Genomic DNA, 23,856 nt, shown 5'->3' with positions numbered 1-23,856 from the left:
GGTACCGGGAAACGCCCTGCCCAACCGCGGCTCGCGGTGTCCCCGGGCTGGGCGCCGGCGGGGCGAGGCCAGTTCCCGGCGCCGGCGCTTCATTCTCCCCTCTGGGACCCGTCGCGCAGGCCCCGAGGGTGCGGCGACGTCCGGAGGCGCGGCGCGGGCAGAAGGGTGAGCGGCGGGGCGGGGCCGGGCAGCCGACTCCGGGAGTCCGGCCCGGCACCTCTCCCCTCCGCCCGGGACTGCGGCCGACGGGACGCCCGCGGGCCGGGGCTGCATGGGGCTCCCGCGCGGCCCGCTCTTCTGGCTGCTGCTCCTGTTCGCGGTTGTCTGCTCGGGGATCCTCGTCGCCCTGTACTCCTCGGCGGTGGAGTCGTACCTGGGGCCCCTGACCGGAGCCAGGTATGGGCTGCCACGCGGGACCTGTCCGGCGGGCGCAGGGGACGCGCAGGGCGCCCAGCTCACGGCTGGGCCGCCCTCCGGAGTGGCTTGCCGCGGGCACTCGGGCTGCGGCCCTTTGTCCCCAGAGCCTCCACCCCGGCGTTAAACTCGTGCTGCCGGGGGCCCACAGCCTCTGCCGGGGTCCGAGAGTAGCTTCGCCCCTTGCGCACCGGCGATCCGCTCCCGACAGCCTTATGCTTACTTCCCTCCGGCCCTGAGTAGAAACCCTTTCTATTGTCCAGATTTGGCTAGGACACCTGAATCTTTTAAAAACAGTCCCGTTTTTGCCACCCATTGTCCCTCGCTAACGTCACGTTTTTTTCAGGCTCTCCTTGGGGGCAGGGATCCAAGTCTCCCGGTTCAGACTTGGCCGGGCTCCTCAGCCAGGCTGCGGCGGGTCGCGCTCTCCCTCTAGCTGTGGTCCCCGCCCTCCCCACGCCCGGCTCCCTTAACTCCCGGCTCTCTGCTCCGTTTCTTATTTTGATAAGCACCATCTGGGCGCAATCGGGCGCGATCGGCGAACAGGGGCCCATCCTGGGCTCCATCCAAGTTCCCCTCCCTGAGCCTCCTCCTGCGCTCCACTCCCTTTCGCCGACCCTGGGCACCTTTCTTTCATTTGTGCCCCAGGAGGAGAAATCTGAGAGCCTGCCTTTGGTAGGTGATGGTTCCAGTTACTGAAGAAGGCTCAAAAGGATTTAGCTTTACTTCTGGAAGGTGGGCCGAGCTGTGCCCAGAGTCTGGATTTCTGAGGCCTCCGGGGCCTGGCTTTCCCTTCCCAGCGCTTTCCCACCGGCACAGTCCTTACTAAACCTTGCTCCAGGGATAAGGGAATGAAATCAAAATTAGTGTGTGCTCTCAGGAAACAATGTCAGAGGGCACCCAAAGCTGCAAAACAATATGAAACACCCTTGCCACTGACTACGAGTCCAGTCCCTTTAGAACAAAAGGTGCTCTAGCAGGCAAAACCTGAAGTTACTTCATCTCCCTGGAGTGAGAAATTGCATAAGCAGAAGGACTGAGAATATTGAGGGTATTAAGAAAGGGGATCCTTGTCAGTTTTATGTAAGGATGTTTTGAAACACATTTGAACATCTGTTGAAAGTAATACCACTCTAAATATGAGGTTTGCTGAACATCCATTACACCTCAACAAAGCTTTTTTTAAAGATCTTTCATCTTTTAAAAATCTAGTACAACCCAAGAACCTGTCCGTATCCTTGTTGTTTTGGTGATGTCTGTGCTGTAACTAAACCCCAGGGGCCAGGTCCAGACTCAGTCTCGGTAAGAGGTGGATAAGCAGGGTGGCAGGTGGGATGGAAGTCTGGGTGGGGACTGCAGGCTGTGCGACCTCCCCAACTGGGGACCAAAAACGGACCTACCTGGCTGGCTACAGTGGAGAGTCCAGGGAAGCAAGGCCCTGGGACCAGGCCTACCACACCCGAGACGGGGCTCTCCTTGCAGGTTGGAGAGTGGAATCGGTTCAGGAATTTACTCACAGAAGAATCTGAATCAGTAGTTCGTGGGCTTGGGATTTCTAGACTTGTTTTTTTCTGGAGGAGGGGGTGAGGATAGCTACAGGACGCCAGTAACCTGCCAGTTACCATCTACTGTCAACATTATTTTGTAAAAGAAAAGGCTATTTTAGAGCGAAGAATTCCTAAGAATATGATCTAAGTTGAGTAAATTTAGTTTTATGAAAAACTGCACAACATCGACCTCCTTTCTCCTCGGGCTGGTTAAACTTTCCATAGGGGTGCGGGTGAGCTGGGCTGGCCCCTTTCCCACTCCTTCCCAGCTCCCAGGCTGGTGTGGAAATGCCCATGGATTCCGGAGTGGGAGGGGCTGGGGGAAGTCTGTGAGCATAAGGGGTGCTCTGGGGAGAGGAGCAGGCCTCCCTGAGGCTGGGGCAATTCAGAGCAGCAAAACTGAATTGAGGGGCTCCCCATCCCCACCCCACAACTCTGTCCCTTCTGTCTCTATTCCACCAATTCAGCAGTTCCTCCATCAGGTTCCAAGCCTGGCTGCGTGTTAGAATCACCGGGGAGGGAGGGGTGAGTGGGGGAGGGGGAGTTAGATCACCTGAGGCCCAGAACAATCAGGTCAGAGTTCAGGGATGGGGCACCGGTGCCCTTCACAAGCTCCCTAGGATTCTCGAAGGCCACCTAGGCTGAGCACCACAGTCCCAGTTCCTCAAAGAGGAACTACAGAATTATGTAGGCGGCCTGTCTGGGGCAAAAGAGACAGGTCGGGGAAGGGATCGCCCTGCTTTTCCTGGCCTGCTCCTCCATGGTCTTTCACAAACCTGAAGGCAGGCAGGTCACAGGCTCCCTTGTGGCTCAAGCTGTCTTGGCACCTAGAAGCAAGAGGCCTCTGTTTCCCTCAAAACCGCTGATCCGGGACTTCCCTGGTGGTCCACTGGCTAAGACTCTGCGCTCCCAATGCAGGGGGCCTGGGTTCGATCCCTGGTCAGGGAACTAGATCCCACATACTGCAACTAAGAGTTCGCATGCCGCAGCTAAGACCCAGCATAGCCAAATGAATACGTAAGTTAAAATATTTAAAAAACAAAAACAAAAAAAAACCCCGCTGATCCAAAAATCCTCCCCACCTGCTCCCTGGTGGCTATAGGGGAGGGGGTAGGAGTCTGGGAGCAGCCTGACCACCCTCTTGAATGGTTAGGGGCTCCTATTCCTTCCTTTGTGTTTGTCCTGTGCCCTGGTTCAGGGACCACCTAGCACCCGGGAGGTGGGGTGGGCCAGTAACTTAGCCCCTTCCACAAGGGACAGTGTCATAGAGGCTGTCACAAGGTCCTTTCCCTTTGCCCTTTAGGTAACAATAGCTAATATTTAGAGGACACTTTTTATGTAAGATAACGTAGATTCTGTGTTTGCACCTCCCAACAATTCAGGCAAGGCTTTATTGGGGCCCCTGCTGCAGTAGGGGGAAGCGAAAACAAGTAACAGGTTCCCTTGCTTGCTCCCTGGGTTGGGGGGGAGGGGCGAGTTGGTTCCTTATACTGGGTGACAGTAGGAATGGGTCCAGGGGTTGGGCCAGAGGGGTGGCTTAGGTGGTCTGCCCACCCCCTTGGTGGTACCCTGTGCAGGGTACATGTGCAGTATCCTGCTTTTGCTGGACACCCTGCTTTTGCTGAGTTTTTGGTCTTTTTGTATCTTGTTGTTCATAATTTGCCCCAATTGTACATGCACCCGGCTGTTTTTAGTCCCTTATAGTTTCTTTGCATTCTGTGGCTCAAGGGGTCGTTTGTCCACGTGCAAGCACTGCAGCAAAGGCCCCCAGGTCCCAGCCTGTCTCAATGTGATTATCTTTACACCTATATGATTATCCCAGCTGAACAGACACACAGACTGAGGTTCTGAGAAGTTCAGTAGCTTCCAGAGATCCTGGGATACAAATCCACGGAGTCAGGCTTCAGACCCATGCCCTTCACCAGGTGAAGGGCGCCCAAGGCACCTGGGATCTAACACCTGTTTCTGGGGCCTTTTGGCAGGGAGACCCCTCAGATGGTCACAATCCCAGGGGGCTGGCAATCTTTCCTATTTTATATTTTCATCTCTTAACCACCACCTCACTGTTCCTATACACTCCACATTTCAGCCGCTTGCCAAGGGGCTTCTTTATTTCTTGGTTTCTGGGTAGAACATAATAATAGGACAGTATTTTGTGTGCCCAAAGAGAGAGAGATGGGCAAGAATCAGAGCACAGAAGAAACAATCAGACCCTGATGGACTGTCAGCCCCCAGAGCTAACAGAGCTAGACAGCAGGTTCCAGGGGCAGGTGAGACCCCTGCTTTACTTCTGCCTTCTCCCCCAGGAACATCACATCGTCTCGAGCTTTCTTTGGACCCAAGGCATCGAATTCTAGGACGAGAAAGGTACTGGGGCCAGCTACCCTGTGGCGGTTTCTCACATTCTCAAGTTAGCACTCAGGGAAAAGGGGTAAGAGAAGCACGAATGAGAACATTCTCATGAGCCTGCTGGGCGGGAGCACTCTGGAACCCACCCCCCCACCATTCCCCCAAAGGAAGCACAGAACTGAGCGGCCAGCCAGTCAGGGCTCCTCAGACCTGACCATTGGGGTTCCCTGCACCCCAACAGCAGAGAAGGGTGACTCCATATTTACTCCTTGGGGTGTAGCCAGCTGAAAAGTTCTGGGAAGTCTTGATTTATCTTTAAAAGTCCTGTGACTCAATAGTGCACATTTTGTGCCTTGAGTCACTTTGAAAAGTGTCTCAGAAAACCTGAAGAGTCAGTCCTCTTCTATCCTCACAAGAATTTTATATGTATTTATGAAAATGATTCTGTACCCTAGTAAACCTTTTTCGGCGTGGACTAATTTGTATCTCTTCATAGTCATACTCTGCACGATCTGTATATAATGCATCGAACTTAGAGGTGTGACCTTAAATTTAACTTTTTTTAAAAAACCAGGAGGTCAATAAAATTTAAACTGCTTAACAACTAAAAAAAAAAAAAAAAAAGTCCTGTGACTTTTACATTCTACTCCTCAAAATGTCTTTTGACTGTAAAAGTCACATTTAAACTGCTCACCATGAAGTAAACACCAAGCCCTGGGAAGATGTTTGAGAACTTCCGGGCCCTGCTCTGTAACAGATCACGCTGACTGTGGCCTGAAAGGCCGTCTCAAGCATTTTACGCGAGTTCTCTCACTTAAGCCTCATTGCAAGCCTGTGAGGCAGTTTTACAGATGAGTAAAATGAGGCACAGAAAGGTTAAGGTCACTCATGGAGAAGAGGTGGTACAGGAGTTCGAGCCTCTCATTCGACCCCAGAGCCTGGCTCTGAACCACTGAGCAATACGGCCTCTCCCCCTCTGCGTGCTGCTGTTGGGAGGGGTGATGACTGGGTAATTCTGGCTTGATTCGGGTTTAAGAGTTGTTTTTAATGCCCGAGAGACTGGAAATTGTTAACTGAAGCCTCAGGGAGCAAGATTTCACCCCATGCAAGACTTAGTGACTGCTGAGCGGTCAGAGACAGAGTAAGCAGCCCTGGGCAGGTGACGGGGACCCCTTCCTGAGAACAGAGGCCTGGTGGACACTTGGCCAGCGGGCTGAAGAGAGGCCTCAAGGGTCTTATAAGCGCTTGGTCAGGTCACCTTTACTTTTCCTAAAGTCCTTTTCACCTTGAGCTGCTTGGTGCTAATTGACATATTTCCCCACCTCATTTAAAAAAAGGATTTGAGGTGGCTTTCGGACACATATGACATGGCAAAAAAAAAAAAAAAGAAGAAGAATAAAATGAAGAAGCAGGTAAAGGAAAAATAAAGGGAGGAAAAGTAGACAACGTCAGATAAGTGCATGAAAAATATGCCACCGGGTGTAAGAGATGGGCTGTATATCCGGCTCTTAGCTTCCTAGTGGCCACAGCAAAGAAGGAAAGTTTGCCACCCTGTCCATGAGATAAAAAGCAAGCCAGTTGCCCAAGGAAAGTGCAGCCTTTCCAGATACAGAGACCTGAAGATTTTTCTCTTGGAGCCTCGTAAAGAAGGCCCTGGAAAACATCCCTATGATAAACCGAATAGTAGTGAAATTAGTGCTGTCAGTTCGGCTTAATGCTTGCTTTGAAAACATGAATTTGTTCCATAAAGACTGCTATATTAGTAAACAATATGAGCATAATCCAAATTTCGTGTGTGTTTATCAGTGATTCTGTCAGCAAGAACACTGGTAAATGCAAAAAACCACACTCAACCAAAGGGAGCCATGTAGGAATACACAAAAGGCACACACAACGCACACTTCAGATAGCCATCTGCTTCATCGCATATGTTATAACCGGCTTTCCACCACTTCACGAAAACTCCCAAGCTGCCACCCTTCCGACACCCACATCCCCAAGCAAATGTCAAATCTTTTCCAAGGTCAAGTGCCATAGTTTTAGTAGTACTTATATATTTCTTAACCAGCGAATGTTTGTAGAACTGCTTCTATCTTACCTACGTTCTTCCTTATTTTATGCATCACTGATCAAGTTTTTGAGTGTTGCGCTGCTAATCCCTTTTCCCAAAAGCCCTGTGGTTTTGGTTGCACAATTTTGCATAATGGTTTTTAAGCACTCATATGTCACATAATAGCAGAAATGACTGTACAGCTCTTTCCTGCATTGTCCTTTGATCAAACCAACGGCTTAACAAAGAGCCCCCTTCAGTGGGAAGAACAGCTCCACCCAAGCCCAAGCTGTTCAGGATTCTGACATGGGGGCTGCAGGCAGATGGAGCTGAGGCCTTTTTGGTACACTGCCCGCCTTCAAGGTCGCTGTGTGCAGAGGCCCTGGAGGGCTTTCTATGGCAGCTGGAACAAACTACCACAAACTGGGTGGCTTAAAACAAGAGAAATGGATTCTCTCACAGTTCTAGAGGGCAGATGTCTGAAATCAAGGTGTCAGCAGGGCCAGCCTCCCTCTGAAGGCTCTAGGGAAGAATCCCTCCTGGCCTCTTACAGCGTCTGGAGGCTCCAGGTGTTTCTTGGCTTGTAACTGCATCACTCAATCTCTGCCCCCATCAGCACATGCCTTCTTATGAGGATACCACTCATTGAATTTAGGGCCCACCTTAATACAGTATGACCTCATCTTACCAATTACATCTGCAAAGACCCTATTTCCAAATAAGGTCACATTCTGAGGTTCTGGGCAGACATGAATTGGGGGAGGGGACACTCTTCAATTCAGTATAGGCACCGACTGGCAGAAACATGTCATAAATCTTCCCAGCAGCCCGTTCCACGTGAATCCTACGGCAAGGACTGCCAGAGCTGGGATTTGGATCCAGGCTGACGGATTCCTAAGCCCAGGCTGGACCTCCTCCACCACAGGGCAGGCAGGTCTTACCCATTTGTGGGAAAATGCCTCAAAGTTCCCCCCAAGTGTGAGGTGAAGTTGTAGGAGGCCAGAGCCATCAGGCCTGAGAGATGTGGAACCCAGGAGAAGGGCTGGGCAGGGTAAATCCAGAAAGCTCTCTCGCCCCCGCTGGGCTGCTGCACTACAGGCCACCTGGGCCTGCAGATCTGGGGGTTGCCCAAGTCTGGAGGGAGAAGGGCAGCACTTCCGCCCAGCCCTCTGGTGGCTCCTACCCACCCCAACCCCCAGAAACAGCCCTCTTCTCTTCTCACCCACAGAACCTGCCCTGTCGACACTCACTTTCTCTCGCCATTCGACGGCACCCTCACTTCCGGGATCTGTTTGATCTCTCCATTCCAGTGCTGCTGTCAGGGAACCTCTTCACCCAGGAGCTCTGGGACAGCCTGAGCCGGCACAAAGCCCCCTATGGCTGGCAGGGGCTCTCCAGCCAAGGTAACCTGCAGCCCTCTGCCCTCAACTAGTCCATTGCTCCTGCTTTTGGCCTTGGTGCAGAATGGGCCTCTCCTCCCTCACAGCACCAAGATGTGGACCCCCTGCCTCTTCCTCCCAGGCGGGCCTCAGGGCTCGATACCCCTGCTGTGCGACTCCTGACTTCCCTGGCACAGACCCTGGCACAGCCTCTCTATGCACTGGGCTGGCACTCTATAAGCTTTCACTCCTCCCCCGCCCCCCCCAGCCATCTCTACAAGCACCACAGGGTCCAGGAGACGGCCCTGGCTGCCCCTGCAAGCGGCTCTCACCATCCTGGGGCTTCCCTGGTGTGAAAGATGCCAGTGTCCAAAGGTGGCCGAGGACAGCGGCTGTGGGGTCTCAAACAGCCTGCGGATGGTTGCTGCTGTGGGAAACCGCCCAGAGCCCCCTCCACGTTAAATATGCCCCTCACCCCACCATGCCTCCGATTATTTTCTTTGGGAATACACACGGTCCTGGGAGGACTGGTATCTGAGTGCTTGAGATGACTGAGGGCACAGCCAAACCCCCTGCTCCACCACCCTCTTCCCACTGGCATTTCATTGTCCTCCACCCTCTGTGCCTCTGGAGAGGGGCTGGTGTCAGGCCTCGGGCAGGTGGGGGGAGCCAGGAAGTCTTGGGAAGGCCCCAATGACCCATGTGACCCCTCGTGGTGCCCCACCCTGTCCCACACCCACAGCCATCGCCTCCACCCTGAGCCTCCTGAATGGCTCTGAGAGCACCAGGCTGTTTACCGTCTCCAGGGAGCTGCTTCCGGGCTGCATCCGGTGTGCCGTGGTGGGTAACGGAGGCATTCTGAATGGTTCCCGCCAGGGTCAGAACATCGATGCCCATGACTACGTGTTCAGGTATGTGGGGCAGGGGCCAGGGAGGAAGCAGGAGAGGAGCTGGTCCCCAGCCAGCCCCCGGGGGAGCACCACAGGTGAGGGCAGGGGCCAAGGCAGCAGTGGCCTCAGGCAGCTCAGCACTTGTAATGGGCAGACAGGCACGGACAAAGGCATTACGGAAACAGGCCCTGAAGATGAGTGAGGGTGTGGTCGGCTAAGGGGACCCAGGAGGAAGGAGCTGCCAGGGTCAGCTTTGTCCACTTCACAGGGCATCCCTTCAGGTCCCGAGCTGTGGCGATAGGGCTAGTGACCGGGCACTGGGGCTGCTGTGGGCAGAGGGCGCAACAGAACCCTGGGGATGGAACAGGGACAGGCGAGGCCCCCTGGGGATGGAAGTAAACACGCAGCATCGTGTAGCCACACGCAGGCTGATGGGCCTCTGTTTGGACCAGACTCAATGGTGCTGTGATCAAAGGCTTTGAGAATGACGTGGGCACCAAGACCTCCTTCTACGGTTTCACTGTAAACACAATGAAGAACTCCCTCATCTCCTACTCAAACCTGGGCTTCACCTCTGTGCCGCAGGGACAGGTGAGGCCGCTGATGGGCACACCGTTGTCACTGACAGTCGGTGCCACTGTTTCCCAACCCGCGTCTGAGTGGTGGGCCACAGGGTTCCCAAGCCCCAGCCCAGGGCATAGAGAGGCTGTGCCAGGGTCTTGGGCCCCCGCAATGGAGCCACTGAAGGGGTGGATCTGGGCAGGGGCGCCCTGTGGTTTCAGGTGGCTCAGGACAACTCTGGGGTGGAACACGAATGGATAATATTGACTGAAAGCCTATGGAGTGCCAGGCACTTACAGAGGCCACGCCAGCCCTCTCTTACTGGTGAGGAGACTAAGGCTCAGGGCCCCTTCAGTCAGTAAAGCAGCGGTGGGGCTGGATTCAAATCCAGACTCCCCCCCACCCAGAGCTCACGCTACACACAGTGGGAGGGTATTTACTGAGTGCCTCCCCCCTTCCCAGCGCCGGATACAGGCATCACAGCAGCCCCTTTCCAGAGGGCAGTGTGTCCAAGGCCACCACCCAGCCAGAATCATCAAAATCCAGGCCCCTCTGACCGCAGTGCTAGGGTTGTTTCCATTTCTCACGCTGCCCACTGGAAGAATGATGTGTGCCCTCCTGAGGGCTCACAGCAGACCGTGCAGGAAGCTGAGGTTCAGAGCAGTTGAGGAAAACATGCCCAGAGCCCCAGCTTCGGAGCAGGAGAACTGGAATCTGAGTCTGTCTGCCGCTTCCAGGTTCTTTCAACCACAGCTAGTTGCTGTAACACAGTGCTTCCCTTCTAGAGTGGGCTGGTTACCACATGCAGCGGGGAAGTCCCAGGATAAGGGTTCTGGGATGCTCAATAGGAGTGGTTTGAGTTTCTAGACACTTCCTCCTCTGACCAGGGAATTCAGGGGTGTCCTAGCCACAGTGTCTGTGCGCCGAGGCCTCTTTCAGCTCGTGACAGAAAATGGGACAGCTCCATTTCTGGTGTAGCCACAGAACCTGTAGGCATTATCTATAACTGCATGACAAACTACCCCCAAACCTAGTAGCTTTAAACAACAAGCACTGATCATCTCACAGTTTTCATGGGTCAGGAATTCAGGAGCAGCTCAGCGGAGTGGTTTTGGCTCAGGGTCTCCCAGTCAGGACTGGCAGGGGCTGCAGTCCTCAGGCCTGCGTCCGGCCGGAGCTGAGATAGCTCCCTCACAGCCCTTGCTCCCCCCAGAGTGAGCGATCCCAGAGAGCAAGGAAGCTCCAGTGCCTTGTATGACCCACTTTCCAAGGTCACATACCCTTCCTTACTTCCACTTTTTTCTACGCATTAGGAAAATTTTGTTCATTAGTCACGAAGTCCAGCCCACACTCAAGGGGATGGCAATTAAGCATCGCTTCTTGAAGGGAAGAGTATCAAAGGATTTGAGTACTGAAACCACCAGGGTACCTGAAAGTGGGAATTACAGGCATAAAAGGGAAATGCTCCCGTCAGGGCACAGACTGGGTGCAGAGCCGTCCACTCTGAGGAGGATCTTGGCGTGGTCTCGTTCCCACTGCGGCTGTTTCTCTGTCACTCCGACAGGACCTGCGCTATATCTTCATCCCCTCAGACATCCGCGACTACGTGATGCTGAGATCGGCCATTCTAGGTGTGCCTGTCCCTGAGGGCCCCGATAAAGGGGACAGGTGAGCAGCCAAGCAGGGGGCAGGGCATGGTAATGCTCCCAGGGTCCACTGTCGGATGGGAAAGGTGGGTGAAGGCGGCAAGAAAATCCCCAAGAATTCAACAGAGCATTAGAAGATTAAGCTCTTTTTTCCTACCCCCAGGAAAGCCTAGGTAACGCTGCTGGTCCCCAGGGACCCTCCTGACAAGGCGGGCTGTAGGTTCAAGGGGCTCCTTTCTGAGCAGGCAGGCCTGGCCCCTCAGCTTCAGGCTGCTGTCCCCACAAACAACCCAGCCACCCAGCCAGTGGCCGCCGCAGGACCTGTCCACAGCTGGCTCTGCTGTCCTGTTTGAGCACACTGTGTCTGGAAACCAAGAGTGGGGGCCAGTATCCATTCCATTCCTCCTGGCGGGCACCCTCCCAAGACTGCCCATGAAATGGGAGAGCAGGCGACGTGGGTCCAGTGTCCGGCGAAGTGGGAACAAAGGGCCCTCTGTCTTTTCTCCCCCACCTTCCTGGGCAGCAGGACTGTGTCCGGCTCTTTTTTTTTTTTTTTTTTGTCCGGCTCTTTTGAACCATGTCCTGGCCTCATCTAAACCTTCTCCCTGTGGTGCTGAGACAATTTCTTGTCCCCGAGTCAGGTTCTTAGAAATCTGCGCCACCCCCGTGACAAAGACCCGCCTCCTATATCGGTGGCCCCAGGACATCTCACCCACCGTGAAAGAGCAGCTTCTGAGGCCTCCTTGGGGGTTAAGCCCTCAGAGGCCAGGCTGGCTCCACCAGCCCTGCCCTGTGCCCCACCCCCCTCATGATTACCTAACAATCCCTTGCAAGAGCTCACAATGCTGCACCTGGTCATGAGGGTGGGCTTTGTGACCCAGGGCGGGACTGGCTCTTGGCGGGGCTGGCTCAAAGACATCGGGCGGACATAAGCCTCCCCAACACCAATGAGCTCCCCCTCCCCTACCCCTAATCCGTCCCCTACCCAGTCCCCTACCCAGTCCCGATCCAACCACACCAACCAGCAGCCCTACGCCAGCGCTGGTGGCTCAGCCCCTTCCGCGTCCCCCACCCGGGGGTCTTCCTCCCGTCCCCCCTCTCACCCTGCCACCCCAAATGCCTCACAGCCCTCTTCCCGGGCTTCCTCCCTGACCCCTAGCCCTCACGTCCAGCCTCGAGGGTCTGCCCAAAACGTCACTCCACCCACCTCCAAATCTCCCTCCCAATCTGGCTTAAAATCTCTCTCTCGAAACTCTTCCCAAACCCCCCCTGTGCCCGGCACCCAGTCCCCGTCCCACAGCCCTGCACCCTCGGCTTCCTACATCGGGCCCATTCGGGGCATCCCGCTCTACATCGCCCCCTATGTGCCCCGCTTCCTGAAGGAGCCCCCCTTCTTCCAGCCTCCTACCTCACCACTCCCCCAAAACCAGTGCTTCCCCTGCTCCTTCCCCTGCCCCTCCCAGAACCTAGAGCGCGCCCCCCCTGCGTCTCTCTACTTCCCTCTCCTCCCACCCCCTCCCCACCACCCGGTCAACTGCTCCTACCCGACTCCTCCCGCTCTGTTCACACCCCCCTCCTCTCTCACGTACACCCCGCCCTTGGAGGTCCTGGTGGGCGGGAAGCCGCACGTGGTCCCCACGGTGCTGCCCGCCACCTTCTACACCCCCTTCTCCCGCTACTACGCCCAGCCCCGCTCCTACCGGTCCACACACCGCCACCGTCGCGGTGCCTTTCCCCTCTCCTCACTCCCCAACGGGCCGTACGACGGCACCGGCCGCTCTGTCCACTTCTATCGTGGGTCCTAGGCCTCAGACCTATTTTGGACCAGAAGCCTCCGCCAGCAAATTCAAGCTACTCCATCCAGACTTCATCAGCTACCTGACAGAGAGGTAGGTGGGGGTAGGGGTGGTGCTGGGAAGAACTGCTCCTCCCCCCCCCACCCCCAGCTCCACACCCACCGGCAGCACTGGCTTCATTCCCCCAAGGATGAAACCCACAGGGGGGCCATGTACGAGGACACCCCAAGCACTTATACTGCTTCACTTACTACTTTATTTGAATATTATACCTTGATGGAGGTGGTGTTCTATCAGTCAAGGTAGATGGGAAATGGAGAGGGAACTCATCAGGTTTCCTTACTAGGGATGTTCAGAAAGGCTTAGGCCAGGCATGGGGGGACCACAGATGTGGGGCTGTATTGGGACCGGTAGAAACCGAGCTGTCATCACTTTCAGGCCTGAACACAGCTCAAACACGGGAGACCGTGGGGAGGAGCCTGGGGAACACCTGCCTGCAGATCCCAAACCCCACCCCCCCTCCTACCAGTGGTTCTCAGCAGAAGGCAGGTCAACTGTCCTGGTCTGGAGACATTTTTGGTTGTCGCTAGGAAAGCGTGAGTGCCACGAGTGGGCAGAAGCCAGGGCGGCTGCTGATCATCCTACAATGCACAAGACAGCCCCTGCAACAAGCAACTATCTGGCCCTAAGTAACAGTAGTGCTGCAGCTGAGAAACCCTACTACGGCCCAGAGGCTGGCGTCCTAAGACACAGAGCAGGCCAGGGGTGGCAGGTGGGTCTGGGAGGCAAACTGAAGACCACTCAACAGAGGAAGACCAGGCTGAGAGGCTAGGCGATTTGCCTGGCAAAGCCTAGATGAGAATCCAGGGCTGAGGTCAAGCCCTGTGGTCACCACACTGTGGCCTCACTTTTGGACTGTTCTGGGTGTCTCTGAATGTGTGTACGTGTGCACACACGTGCATCACCTCGCCAGTGCCTCCAGTCACAGGACCTGTGTGCTCTGTCCTCATACGTGGCTCCTGCTTGGCCAAAGTCTGGAGGTAGAAGCTTAGGTCTCCGCCTAAATAACTAGGCCACCTATGCCCTAGACACTGTGGTGCAGGAGGGTGTTGCCGAGAGAAAGGTGAGTTAGACTGGATTCAGGCTTCTAGAGAGTGGGAGAAAGGGGAAGGCTCTCACCTGCAGTCCTTTGGGAGGACCTGTTCCTCTTTCTCACCCCGTTACCTAAGGTGTTATTTCAACCAAATATTTTTGCATATAGTTCATTTGGTCTTTTCCCAAATGGGGGATGGGTTGGGGTAGAAAGGCCGGAAATTTTTGCAGTTTTCCAACCGAACTGGTGTAATGGCACAACCATCAAGCTAGTGTGCAAGACCAAAAGTCTTGAGTCTTGATGGCTCTTTTTGATTCCAGGTTTCTGAAATCCAAGTGGATTAACACAAAATTCAGAGACCTATACATGCCTAGTACTGGAGCCCTCATGTTGCTGACAGCACTACATACCTGTGACCAGGTAAGAGGTCTTCTCTCTCAGGAGCCCACCGCAGCAGAGTAGGTGTGAACGGAACCTAATTCGATCCATGATATCCCCTACATGAGGCCTGCTAGCCCAGATCTGGGACTCTGGGCCTCTATCCTGTGGGGTAAGGATGCCCCAGCTGCAGGAGTGATCTTGGTCTCGGGAACGGGATGGAAGAAGTGCTCTTCAGGGTCCCTTATAGGACAGTCCCCTGTGCCAGCCTTGCCTTCCCAATCACAGCCACCTGCCCCTGGGCTGGCTTCTTACACCCCCTCTGCCCCAGGGCAGCTGCTCCATATGGTATTTAAGACACATTTTATACAACTGCTCTTGTGAAAGCAAAATCTTCTCAACAAAAGTGGGCAGAGACATCTTTTTGTGAGGACATTCTAGAACTGAGGTGGGCAGCCTTCCACACAAGGAATCTCTGAAATCACTGTGTGAGACATTCTCGATGGGGTGGTGCCCACATGACGTGCGCGGAGACAGAGGCTGAGAAGCAGTTTTCAAGAAAAGGCAGTGAGCCACACTGAAGCCAGCACAAGAACTGAGGCCAAGCACCACTGGACTCTGGTCACCTTTTCCCCCGTTTTAAACAGGTGGCTCTTGCCTGCAGTCACCGTTAAGAGTAGGAGGTAAGGGGCTTTCTGCCTCTGTCTTGAGCACAGTGATGATCACAGCTTTGGTGTCACAGACCTGAGTTCAAATTCCAGCCCAGCTACTTACTAGCTTGTGACGGGGGACACATGTTTGGTTACCTTTCTGAGCCTGTTCCCCATTTGTAAAATGGGGACAACATCTACCTAAGATTGTTGTAAGGCTGAGTGAGAAAATGCAGAAAGAGCACAGTTCGGGGCATTAAAGTGTGGGCGGGAACTGTTTATCCTCACCTTCACACAACACAAGGCAGCTGGGAAGGGGGGGACATGGCTTTCTAAATTCACGTGACTTTACACATAGTGGAAGCGCAATAAATGCTAACTCAACGACTGTCCTTGTCCAGGTTAGTGCCTATGGATTCATCACAAGCAACTACCAGAAATTTTCTGACCACTATTTCGAACGAGTAAAGAAGCCACTGATATTCTACGTGAACCATGATCTGTCCCTGGAAGCCACCCTGTGGAAAGACCTGCACAAGGCTGGCATCCTTTGGCTGTACCAGCGCTGACCCTGAAGCACCCAAGACCTTCGTGGTTTTGCAGAGCTGAGGCCCTTGGCCCCTCAAGTGGCCAAAGCTGCTTTCTGGTCTTTTCAGCCTGAGAGGGGCTCCAACTGTCCTTGACCCTCCCCCCCTTCTTCCCTACAGAGGACACCGAGTGGATGTGTGACTGTCACTGAAGCCTATTCTTTGTGGGACACCCCACCTTGTCCTCAGCTCATCCAAGAAGACTCTCCCCTGGTTTGAGCCAGACATCCCAACCCTGGCCAAGAAAAAATGGACTGCTCTCTGCTGGATTTGTCTTTAACGCCGAAGATAACACTCTCAAGGGGAGACTGACCCTCACCAGCGTGAGGCACGCATCCTTCATAGCTGAGCGCTCCCACGACAGTAGTGGCACGGAGTGACCAGGAGGTCAGTGGAGCGGCTCAGGGTCTCTCAGTTAACAAAGAACAAGCAGCAGCAGAAGCAAACGCACGCTTCTCAGCCCAAATCCTACCACTAGTGTGTCCGGCTTCACACAAACTCCAAAGCAGTTCAACTCAAGGACATGTTGGAACAGCCTTGCTGAGAACAGGACCGACGCACTTCTGCCCCCTGATAAAGTGGGAGCACAAAAGGCAGAATGTGATTTGAAACTAGATAATTGCATAAATGGTGGATAACCGCTGTGTCTGTGTGTGTTGGGGGAAGTAGTATATCATGCAGGGTGCTTAGCACAAAGAATTCAGAATTCAAGAACCATGGGGAAGGTTCTGGTATTTGATGGGAGTCAACCACGCAGAAGGTTGCTGGCCTCTGATTAAAGTCCCACTGGACATGTATTACCACCTTGTCACCAAAAGGACATTACCGGGTAATGAACCCTCATTATCGGACACAACATCATGGCTTCAATAATTTGACTTGATGTAGGCAGTTTTTTTTTTTTTTTTTTTTTAGGCAGTTTTATTTTAGATTACATGGGCTTCTATTAGAAGTGTAAACCAACTGAGTTATCACCATACTACCCCTTAAGCAAACCCTGGGATTTACTGTCCTGATGTCTAGTCTGATGTTGCTACACACCGTACCCAGCAAGGCAGTGGAGGGGGCGGGGGGATGTCTCCACAGGTCTGGTAGGCAAGAGCCTCCCTGCCCAAAACCTGGCCCTTGGGTCTGTGGTTTTGAAGGGATGATCCTATCAGCACACCTAACAAGAGCGATGAATCAAAATGCTACTTTAGAAATTGAGACGTGATTAAGTGAATGGACATTTAGGCTTTAATGACTAAAGCAGCTACTTGAGAAACCATAGCTTCCCGATGCCTGGACCCATTTTTATCCATACTTTATTTTTCCCAATTCCCATCACATCTGTAGTTACCAAAACCTGTCAACCGGTTAGAGGGGTATAAGATCAATTTAGTGGGAAACTTAAAAACACCAAAACATCTGATTGCATCCTGTTACCCGCAACTATTCTTCTCTGAAACTTTCACTTATAAAAGAATACGCTGAGTCACAGAATAAAACATTGCTTTTACATGGGTCTCAATCTGAAATCCACAAATGCTAGTAAGTCAGTTTTTAAATTTTTTAATTTGTTTCAAAGTTAAACCCAAGACACATTGACTTCATAGGAAATCCACTGAGAAATGTTTTTCTAGGCTGAACACCTCTTTCCCTTCAGTCTCCCCCAACAGAGCATGCACGTTAATTACTTAATTTTATAATCACTGCTGTCCCACCACTATAGCAAGATCACCTAAACTGTGTGTGTAGTATTCTGAATGTTCTTATTTATACCCTAATTTCACTAACTGCAAACAATTTTCTGGGATACCCTGTCACTTGAATTCTTTGGCTACTTTTGAAGACGAAATCCAAAGAACTCTTAAATGATTCTCCTTTGGTGGGGGAGGGTGGTATTTTATAGGCATTAGCAACTAGCACTTGGGGCTGTACTGATCCCATCTGGCATCACTGGGAGGCAACCTATAAAACCAAAGAATCATTTGATGCAGCAAACTAAGAGACTCAAAACTGAAGGTTAAATTTAAAGAAAAAACTAATTTAAAAATTGGTAATCCTAGAGGAACTCATTCTAAGCAGTCAATCATTATGCGTGTGTGTGTGCATGTGTGTGTGTGTGGAAGGCACAACCAGATCAATTCAGTGCAGCCTGGTAGGTCCCAGATGACTCTCCTTTTCGGGAGACTGGGATCTGAGGGAGCAGAATCTGGCAAGTGGCCAGTACCAGTGAAGAGCAGCCATGAAGTGCTGGCGACATTTATATTCAACCCCCTCTGGAGTCAAACCTACAGGTTCGGGAATTCCCTGGCGGTCCAGTGGTTAGGACTCATCACTCTCACTGCCAAGGGCCAGGGTTCAAGCCCTGGTTGAGGAACTAAGATCCCACAAGTTGTGCGGCACAGCTTAAAAAAAACAAAAACAGAAACAAACCTACAGGTTCACTTGGGTCCCACAGAGCAGTCAAGTCCACTCAGAAGCAGACTACACCCAGCAGGTAGACTTTCCCACTTGCTAACACGTCCTTTCGCTTTGTTTTACTTCCAGCTATAAGCTGCTTGGACCGGTTTTCAGGCTCTTTAAATCTCACTCCAAATATAGCTTCCTTGGTGACCGAACAAATATGTGACCTTACGTATAAAGAGCTGCACACACCTCCCAGCTTCAACAGAAAAGAAAGGCAATCTGTGTCCGGTTCAAGCCTGGCATTTAAATGGGAACAAAGCCCAGCACCACTTTGCTACTCTCTTGCTCACATGCCAGCCATGCCATTCAGACAGAGCTGAGCTAATGCCAGGAGAGCTCCCTGGTGTTAACAAAGCACCTGGAAACCAAATCGCTCTGCTAGTGCCACTGTACACCGTCTTTCCTGAATGTCAGGATACGGTGCAAGGGCAAGAGGACAGACAGTCCTGAAGTGTTCTCACTGCCACAGCTGGCATACATCTGCCATTCCCGTCTGTTTCAAACAGCGCATTCATTTTCTTGAAATATGTGACAAGCACTCTTTCATTCCACAGTAAGAGTATAAACCAAATCTGGGCCACTTGCCCATTTCTGCCACCTCTTATAGCCTGTGCCCTCAGAGCCATTAATCAAGGGGCCTAAAGTGTGACAGGGCAGCCACACCACTGGTTTTCAAGCTGCAGAGGGGTGATGCATTAGGACTGGGGTCTTGGCAGGGTATGCACAATTCCCTTTGGAGTCCATTCAATTCGATCCCTTATAGAGCCTGAACTTCTTTTAAGAGCACAGGGCCAGCCCCTTAAGCCTCAGAACAGATTGTTTTCCCTCAGTTGAGATTTTCAGACAGGGATAACTAACCATCATAGGCTTGTGGGGCTTCTTTGGGACATGTAAGATGGAAAGAGAAAGCTTACAAACAACAGGAGAAGAATCATCATTTCACGTGCTTCAGGCAAAGCAGTTCAATTCTGTCTCACTCACTGCAGACACCTAGCGAAGAAAACAAACCTATGTCAAAGTCTCCCTGTCACTCAGCACAACTCAAAGGCCAGGACAGGGGAAGCAAAAAGAACACTCCACCCAAGCCTGTTCCAAAGATCTTCTGTATTACACACACGAGAGAAATTCTGCCTCGGGTCCAGGGCAGCTGAAACGGCACTGCTGCTAGTTAGCGTCTTGTTCTGGAGCATCCTTTTCGGCCTCAAACTGAGGCTGAGACTGTACCTGGCGAGGAGAAATTGCAAAGAAAAACCTATTCAAGAAGATATACACAATCTCTCTCAGGTAGCTCACTTTTAAATCAAGCATTAAAAAAACAGAGAAACCAGGCCTAAATTGTCTCTAAAGCAGACTTGGGAAACTGAGTCTCAGATATACAAATTCCACACAGAAAGGCCTTTCTTTGCCTTCAGACAGGGATAACCTCACTCCATCATGGACTCAGCGCCCACCCCTCAGCCAGGCCGCAGCACTGTGCCCAGCTGTACCCAGCAGCCCAGACCCGACACGCTGACAGGTCCTGTCCTTTTAAAGCCAGGGTCTCCCTTAGCACAAAGTGTCTAGCAGCCACGTATGGCATATATATTCCAGCGTCTTTCTGGTGTCAGTAAAATGCCTGAGACAGTGTGGATTACTTCTTTCAGCCAGACCACTGAAGGCCAGCTGCACAAAGGGTACCTGATGCCAAGAGGAATCGACATCAAACAAGGTCATTTCTCCTTCACTCACCTCTGTGTGCAAAACAATACTGCAGAGCAACCATGTGGCTTTCAGTGCTTTAAAACAGGGATTATAGATCTGCCCTGAGAGCTACTTAAAAACAGCCAGTACTATAATCTTGCTGTCATAAAAATCCCTGAGCTAAAAGTAGATCAGATCATCTAACTGTTCCTCCGTACCCGCTCTTAAATGGCCACACACGATTCTTGGGCTGCACTCCAGAGCCATCTCATCATGGCCAGAGGTGGGGTCCAGGAACGTGTGTACTACTTCAAACCTCTGTAGGTGCACAGCCAGGTTTGAGAAGCACCATTCCTGTTTTTACAAACTGAAGAAATAAGGCTCTGGTGCAGTCACCTGGTAACAGGCTGAGACTGGAGTCTAGATCTCTCAAGTTAGTCTAACATGGGGTTTCAACCTACCGACGCTTTGGGTGGGTAGCTCTTTGTCATGGGGGCTCTCTTGCACACTGCAGGGTACTTCGGGGCGTCCCAGCGCACCCTGACCCCTAGTTGAGAACCACTAGCCTAACTCAGTAACTAGTTGTTCAACTATACCTCAATAAAGCTTAATAGTTTCTTTTGGAATAAGCTGAGGTAATTTTGTTACAATCTGGTTGAGACACACCTCTTTACAACTGACATTAAATCAGTGACATTTTCTAAATTAAAAAAAAAAAAAAAGCTTAATAGTAATAATAACGACCCCCTACCTCCCAAAATCAATTAGCTATATTTTTATGGTTCTTTGAAAAAAATAAATAAAAAAACCCTAGCCGTGTAACTATGCGTGAGTGAACTCATTGTCTCCCTTTACTTACTCAGTAGCAACTCAGGGAAAATATCTACCTCATGTAGGGTTGTAACAAACCCTGTGAGGCTGCTTGGCAAGGGATCTAGCAAAGAGTTCCATACCACTTCTCTCATCCGGCCACTAATAATCCTGGAAGACCCACACATCTCGGAATCTAACAGACCAATACTTAAAGGGATCATAACCTACGCAATTCTGTGAAAGAGCAAAAACTCTTACCTTTTAGAGAAATTTCATCACGAAGATCCTCACACTCAGTATCTCTGGATGATGGTTTTCATGTGACTTTTTTCCAAGTCCACAGCCAACATCTTTAGCCTAAAAGAGAAATATGGATAACACACTTCATTCTCACAGAAACAAACTTAAGATACTGATTCTCAAGAACGGTGTTTAAAAAAGTTGAGCCTCAGCAAGTCAGAACTCCTCACAAAAGATGTCCTTTCAGACAGGGATAACTTTAAATCATCCTCAGCTCAACCAGTAACAAAACATTTCCAAATCCCGGCCAACCAAACCTCATTTTCCAAGTCTTCCTGTCACCCCTGTACGCAGTGGCAGCCACTTCGATTTCAGTGACACCTAGTGGCCCCGATTACACTGGCTCAGGCCATCCTCACCTCTGATTCTAGGCAGCACCCTAACCGGACCTCTGTGTCAACCCGGATTCACCGAGCTGAACTTCAGAACAGAGTGTGAGGGGGCGGTATGTGGTAGGCCTTCACACCATCTCACCTTTCCCACTTCTGGTGCCCACCCAGGTCTTGCCTGCATCCATTCTTACTCATTGCAGGGTTCCATTCGCTAGTTTTTAAGCTTCAACGTGCACGTCGGCTTCTCACCGTCTCTGCAGATGCCAAACAAAGGCCTGTGGGGAACGAAAACATGAGCATGTTAAGGGTCGTTGTAAAACTACGGCCTACGGCTTTCCACACAAAGTCTACCATCCCATTGGTTACCATCTGTGGAGTTACATAAAAACTGACTGGGGCCGTCCTCAAGGCACTCGAGGAGGAGGCGAAGTATTCAGCCGTTAACACCCCTGAAGTGAACTGAGAACCGTCCCTGTCAGTCTGCCCCGTGTAAAGACCTGGGGACCTGCAAGGCCGCTGGGGCTGCGAGCTCAGCACATGGGTGTCTGCGAGGCCGGGGAGGGGGGCGCGGGAGCTGCGCAATACGGAAGGGCCGCTCTCCCCCAGGAGGGCCGCTCCGACGCCAAGGTGGGCTTGGGCTCTCCCCCCTCAGTAATGAAATCTCGCGCCCTTTGGAAAGCGTTTTCCCAGTTATCTCAGCTAATCCTCCCAACCACCCTATTGGCGGGGAGACCAGGCTTAAGCGTCACCATTTCTCCTTCGAGGAGGGGGCAGCCAAGTGTGTTAGCGCCGTGTCAACAAAGACCCCGTTTTCCCACCTCCGCAGCCTTACCGCCGCCAAAGGTCCGAGGTTGCTGGCCTATCTCGGACCAGCATGAGGCCGCCATGTCTTCCAGCCACGAGGCCGGCCCCGAAAAGAGAGAAAGCCCGCGCCTGCGCGCAAGTTCTTCGCGGCAGTCTCGCCGGAACTCTCGCGCTGTTGAGAAAAGGCTGATGGGAAATGTAGTGCAAACAGCCGCCGTTGCGGGGCAGCCGCGTCCTCAGCGCGGCTCTGGAACCGGGATTAAATGGTGGCCGCCGCCAGGGACAGTAGAGAGCCCGGGGTGGGAGGCCTGCTCTGTATAGAACCACGGCCGTTAGAAAACGGAGATGGACTGTCGCTTCGGCCACAAAGCCATTTATCTATTGAGTGAACAGGGTGTTCCTGGCCGAGACTGGGTGGGCGGTGGAGGTCGCAGAAAACTCGAGGGGACTTCACGAGAGGAACGGTTGAGGGAACTGAGGCCCTGCCGGATTTCGTTCTTAATTGCTCTGAGGATTTTATTTGGGGCGGGGCGAGTTCGTCTAGGGTGGTTGGCTGCGTTAGCGAAGAGGAGGGAGATTCCCGGGGAATTGTTCGACGTCCCGCTCAGTTGCTCTTAGTTGGGGCGAGAGCAGTGGGGCACGGGCGGGGCCGGCAGAGGGCGCCCGAGAGCGACGGGCTGGGCTGGGCTCTAAATTACCCTGAACCCGGGGGCTTATCCCCGCGCCACAGGTCTCGCCGCCGCCTCTGGGGTGTGGCTTTAATTCCGACAAGGAAAAATAATAAAATTACGAAAAGAACTGAGAAATAGTGTAATACCCTCTGCTACTCCTGAGTGTTGATTTTCAGGTAATCACCCCGGCTTCATTTTTGAAATAACAAAAGGGCGAAACAACAACTAGAGTCAGAGCCAGAATTTACACCTATTTGGAAATTGGTTTAAACTTGCAAGACCACGAAGCCTTTTCTGCGTTACCTTCTCCCCATGCTCCTCAGCCGTTCAGCAGTGATCTCAGTGGCACTGAGTCTGGATTAAATTGTTCTGTATATGGTAATACACTGTGGGTACTTATTTTCAAGTTACCACATTTGTTAATGTTTGCCTCCCTCAATTGGATTGTGAGCTCTTCAAGGCAGAAGTCTATTTTAATTTGTTTTTTCTTTTTAATTTCCTCACAGGCCTAGTTGGTATTCCACTACCTCTGCTCACAGTAAGTACTCCACAAATATAATCATTAACTCAGCAATAGCTTCTATCGTGTGAAATTGGCCCTTACGTTTCTCTATCTTACCCTTGAAGACAGATTATTTTGTATAATACCGAAAGAAAGAATGGGGTCTGTCCCTGCAAACTAAGTTCCTTTCACCTCAGACTCTAAGTTCGGAATTTGCCAAAAGCTACTTGTGTGTAGGCAGGTGATCTGCAGGCAAAACAATAATGATAGCTAACACTTCATAGCACTTACTGTGTGCCATTCACTCCTCGAGTACTTTACGGATATTAATTCGTTTAATCCTCACCACTGCACAGTGCAGTGCATTATCACTACCCCCATTTTACAGATGAGGAAACAGAAGCATTGAGAGATGATGAAACTTGCCCCAGTTTACACAACTAGTAACTGGTGGTGTCAGCGTTTGATCCCAGCCTGTAGAGTCTGTGCTTTTACCACAAAGTTATACTGCACCGTGTGTATATATATATATATATATATATATATATATAAATGGATCTTATATATAAGGGTTTTTGGTTTGGGGGGAAGGGGAAGGAAGAGGGATTTTGTGTGTTTGCATGGGTGGTTAGGGAGGAAACTGGGAGGGAATGATGGGCACCTGTTGCACTGTTTCGAGCCACTTTCTGGCAGGAAGAGTGAGGCTGAGAGCCTGCAGGAGCTGATCTGTGAAAGGCAGAGGCTCTGGGCTCTGGCCGGTCTGTCTTGGGTCCCAGACTAGTTGCCACCCAGTGTGCAGTGAGGGCCACTTGTCACAGCTCGAGAAGGGCCACTGTGCCAGAGGCCACAGTGTAGCTTTCACACCTGACAGGGCACTTAGTGGAACCGCAGCAGGCTAACGGCGGATGGCAGTGTCACGGGCTGCTGGGCTGTGGCCAAGTGGCCAGAGCAAAATGCAATGAG

At 52.0% G+C, this 23,856-nt stretch overlaps 2 protein-coding genes, 1 long non-coding RNA gene and 3 other non-coding genes across 8 annotated transcripts; 2 read left to right on the top strand and 4 right to left on the bottom strand.

The window, feature by feature from the left end:
- On the top strand, window positions 1-16,609 carry ST6GALNAC2 (ST6 N-acetylgalactosaminide alpha-2,6-sialyltransferase 2). Its single transcript, XM_059906965.1, has 9 exons — window positions 1-396; window positions 4,268-4,328; window positions 7,589-7,763; window positions 8,482-8,650; window positions 9,082-9,220; window positions 10,755-10,858; window positions 12,642-12,725; window positions 14,046-14,145; window positions 15,155-16,609. The coding sequence occupies exons 1-9, from the start codon at window positions 272-274 to the stop codon at window positions 15,320-15,322; spliced, it is 1,125 nt and encodes a 374-aa protein (XP_059762948.1). The 5' UTR covers window positions 1-271; the 3' UTR covers window positions 15,323-16,609.
- Window positions 10,867-12,641, top strand: LOC132354861 (uncharacterized). Its single transcript, XM_059906966.1, has one exon. The coding sequence runs from the start codon at window positions 11,784-11,786 to the stop codon at window positions 12,639-12,641; it is 858 nt and encodes a 285-aa protein (XP_059762949.1). The 5' UTR covers window positions 10,867-11,783.
- On the bottom strand, window positions 16,554-21,834 carry LOC132354864 (uncharacterized). Of its 3 annotated transcripts, XR_009499437.1 has the most exons (5): window positions 21,749-21,834; window positions 21,059-21,191; window positions 20,543-20,641; window positions 18,907-19,015; window positions 16,554-18,781 (listed from the first exon to the last, which is right to left on the bottom strand). It is a non-coding gene; the product is annotated as an uncharacterized LOC132354864 (long non-coding RNA). The 3 variants fall into 3 exon arrangements; XR_009499435.1 differs by having other exon boundaries at window positions 16,876-19,015; XR_009499436.1 differs by having other exon boundaries at window positions 16,876-19,015; window positions 21,108-21,191.
- LOC132356248 (small nucleolar RNA R38) lies at window positions 18,591-18,663 on the bottom strand. Its single transcript, XR_009499774.1, has one exon. It is a non-coding gene; the product is annotated as a small nucleolar RNA R38 (small nucleolar RNA).
- LOC132356247 (small nucleolar RNA R38) lies at window positions 19,152-19,235 on the bottom strand. Its single transcript, XR_009499773.1, has one exon. It is a non-coding gene; the product is annotated as a small nucleolar RNA R38 (small nucleolar RNA).
- Window positions 20,726-20,803, bottom strand: LOC132356246 (small nucleolar RNA R38). The gene has a single exon (XR_009499772.1). It is a non-coding gene; the product is annotated as a small nucleolar RNA R38 (small nucleolar RNA).
- Window positions 21,835-23,856: the final 2,022 nt, after the last annotated feature.

Source organism: Balaenoptera ricei, chromosome 20 (genome assembly GCF_028023285.1).
Source record: "Balaenoptera ricei isolate mBalRic1 chromosome 20, mBalRic1.hap2, whole genome shotgun sequence".
NCBI lineage: Eukaryota > Metazoa > Chordata > Mammalia > Artiodactyla > Balaenopteridae > Balaenoptera > Balaenoptera ricei.
The sequence above is the reverse complement of the archived record's forward strand: the minus strand, read 5'-3'. Positions and strand labels throughout refer to the sequence as shown.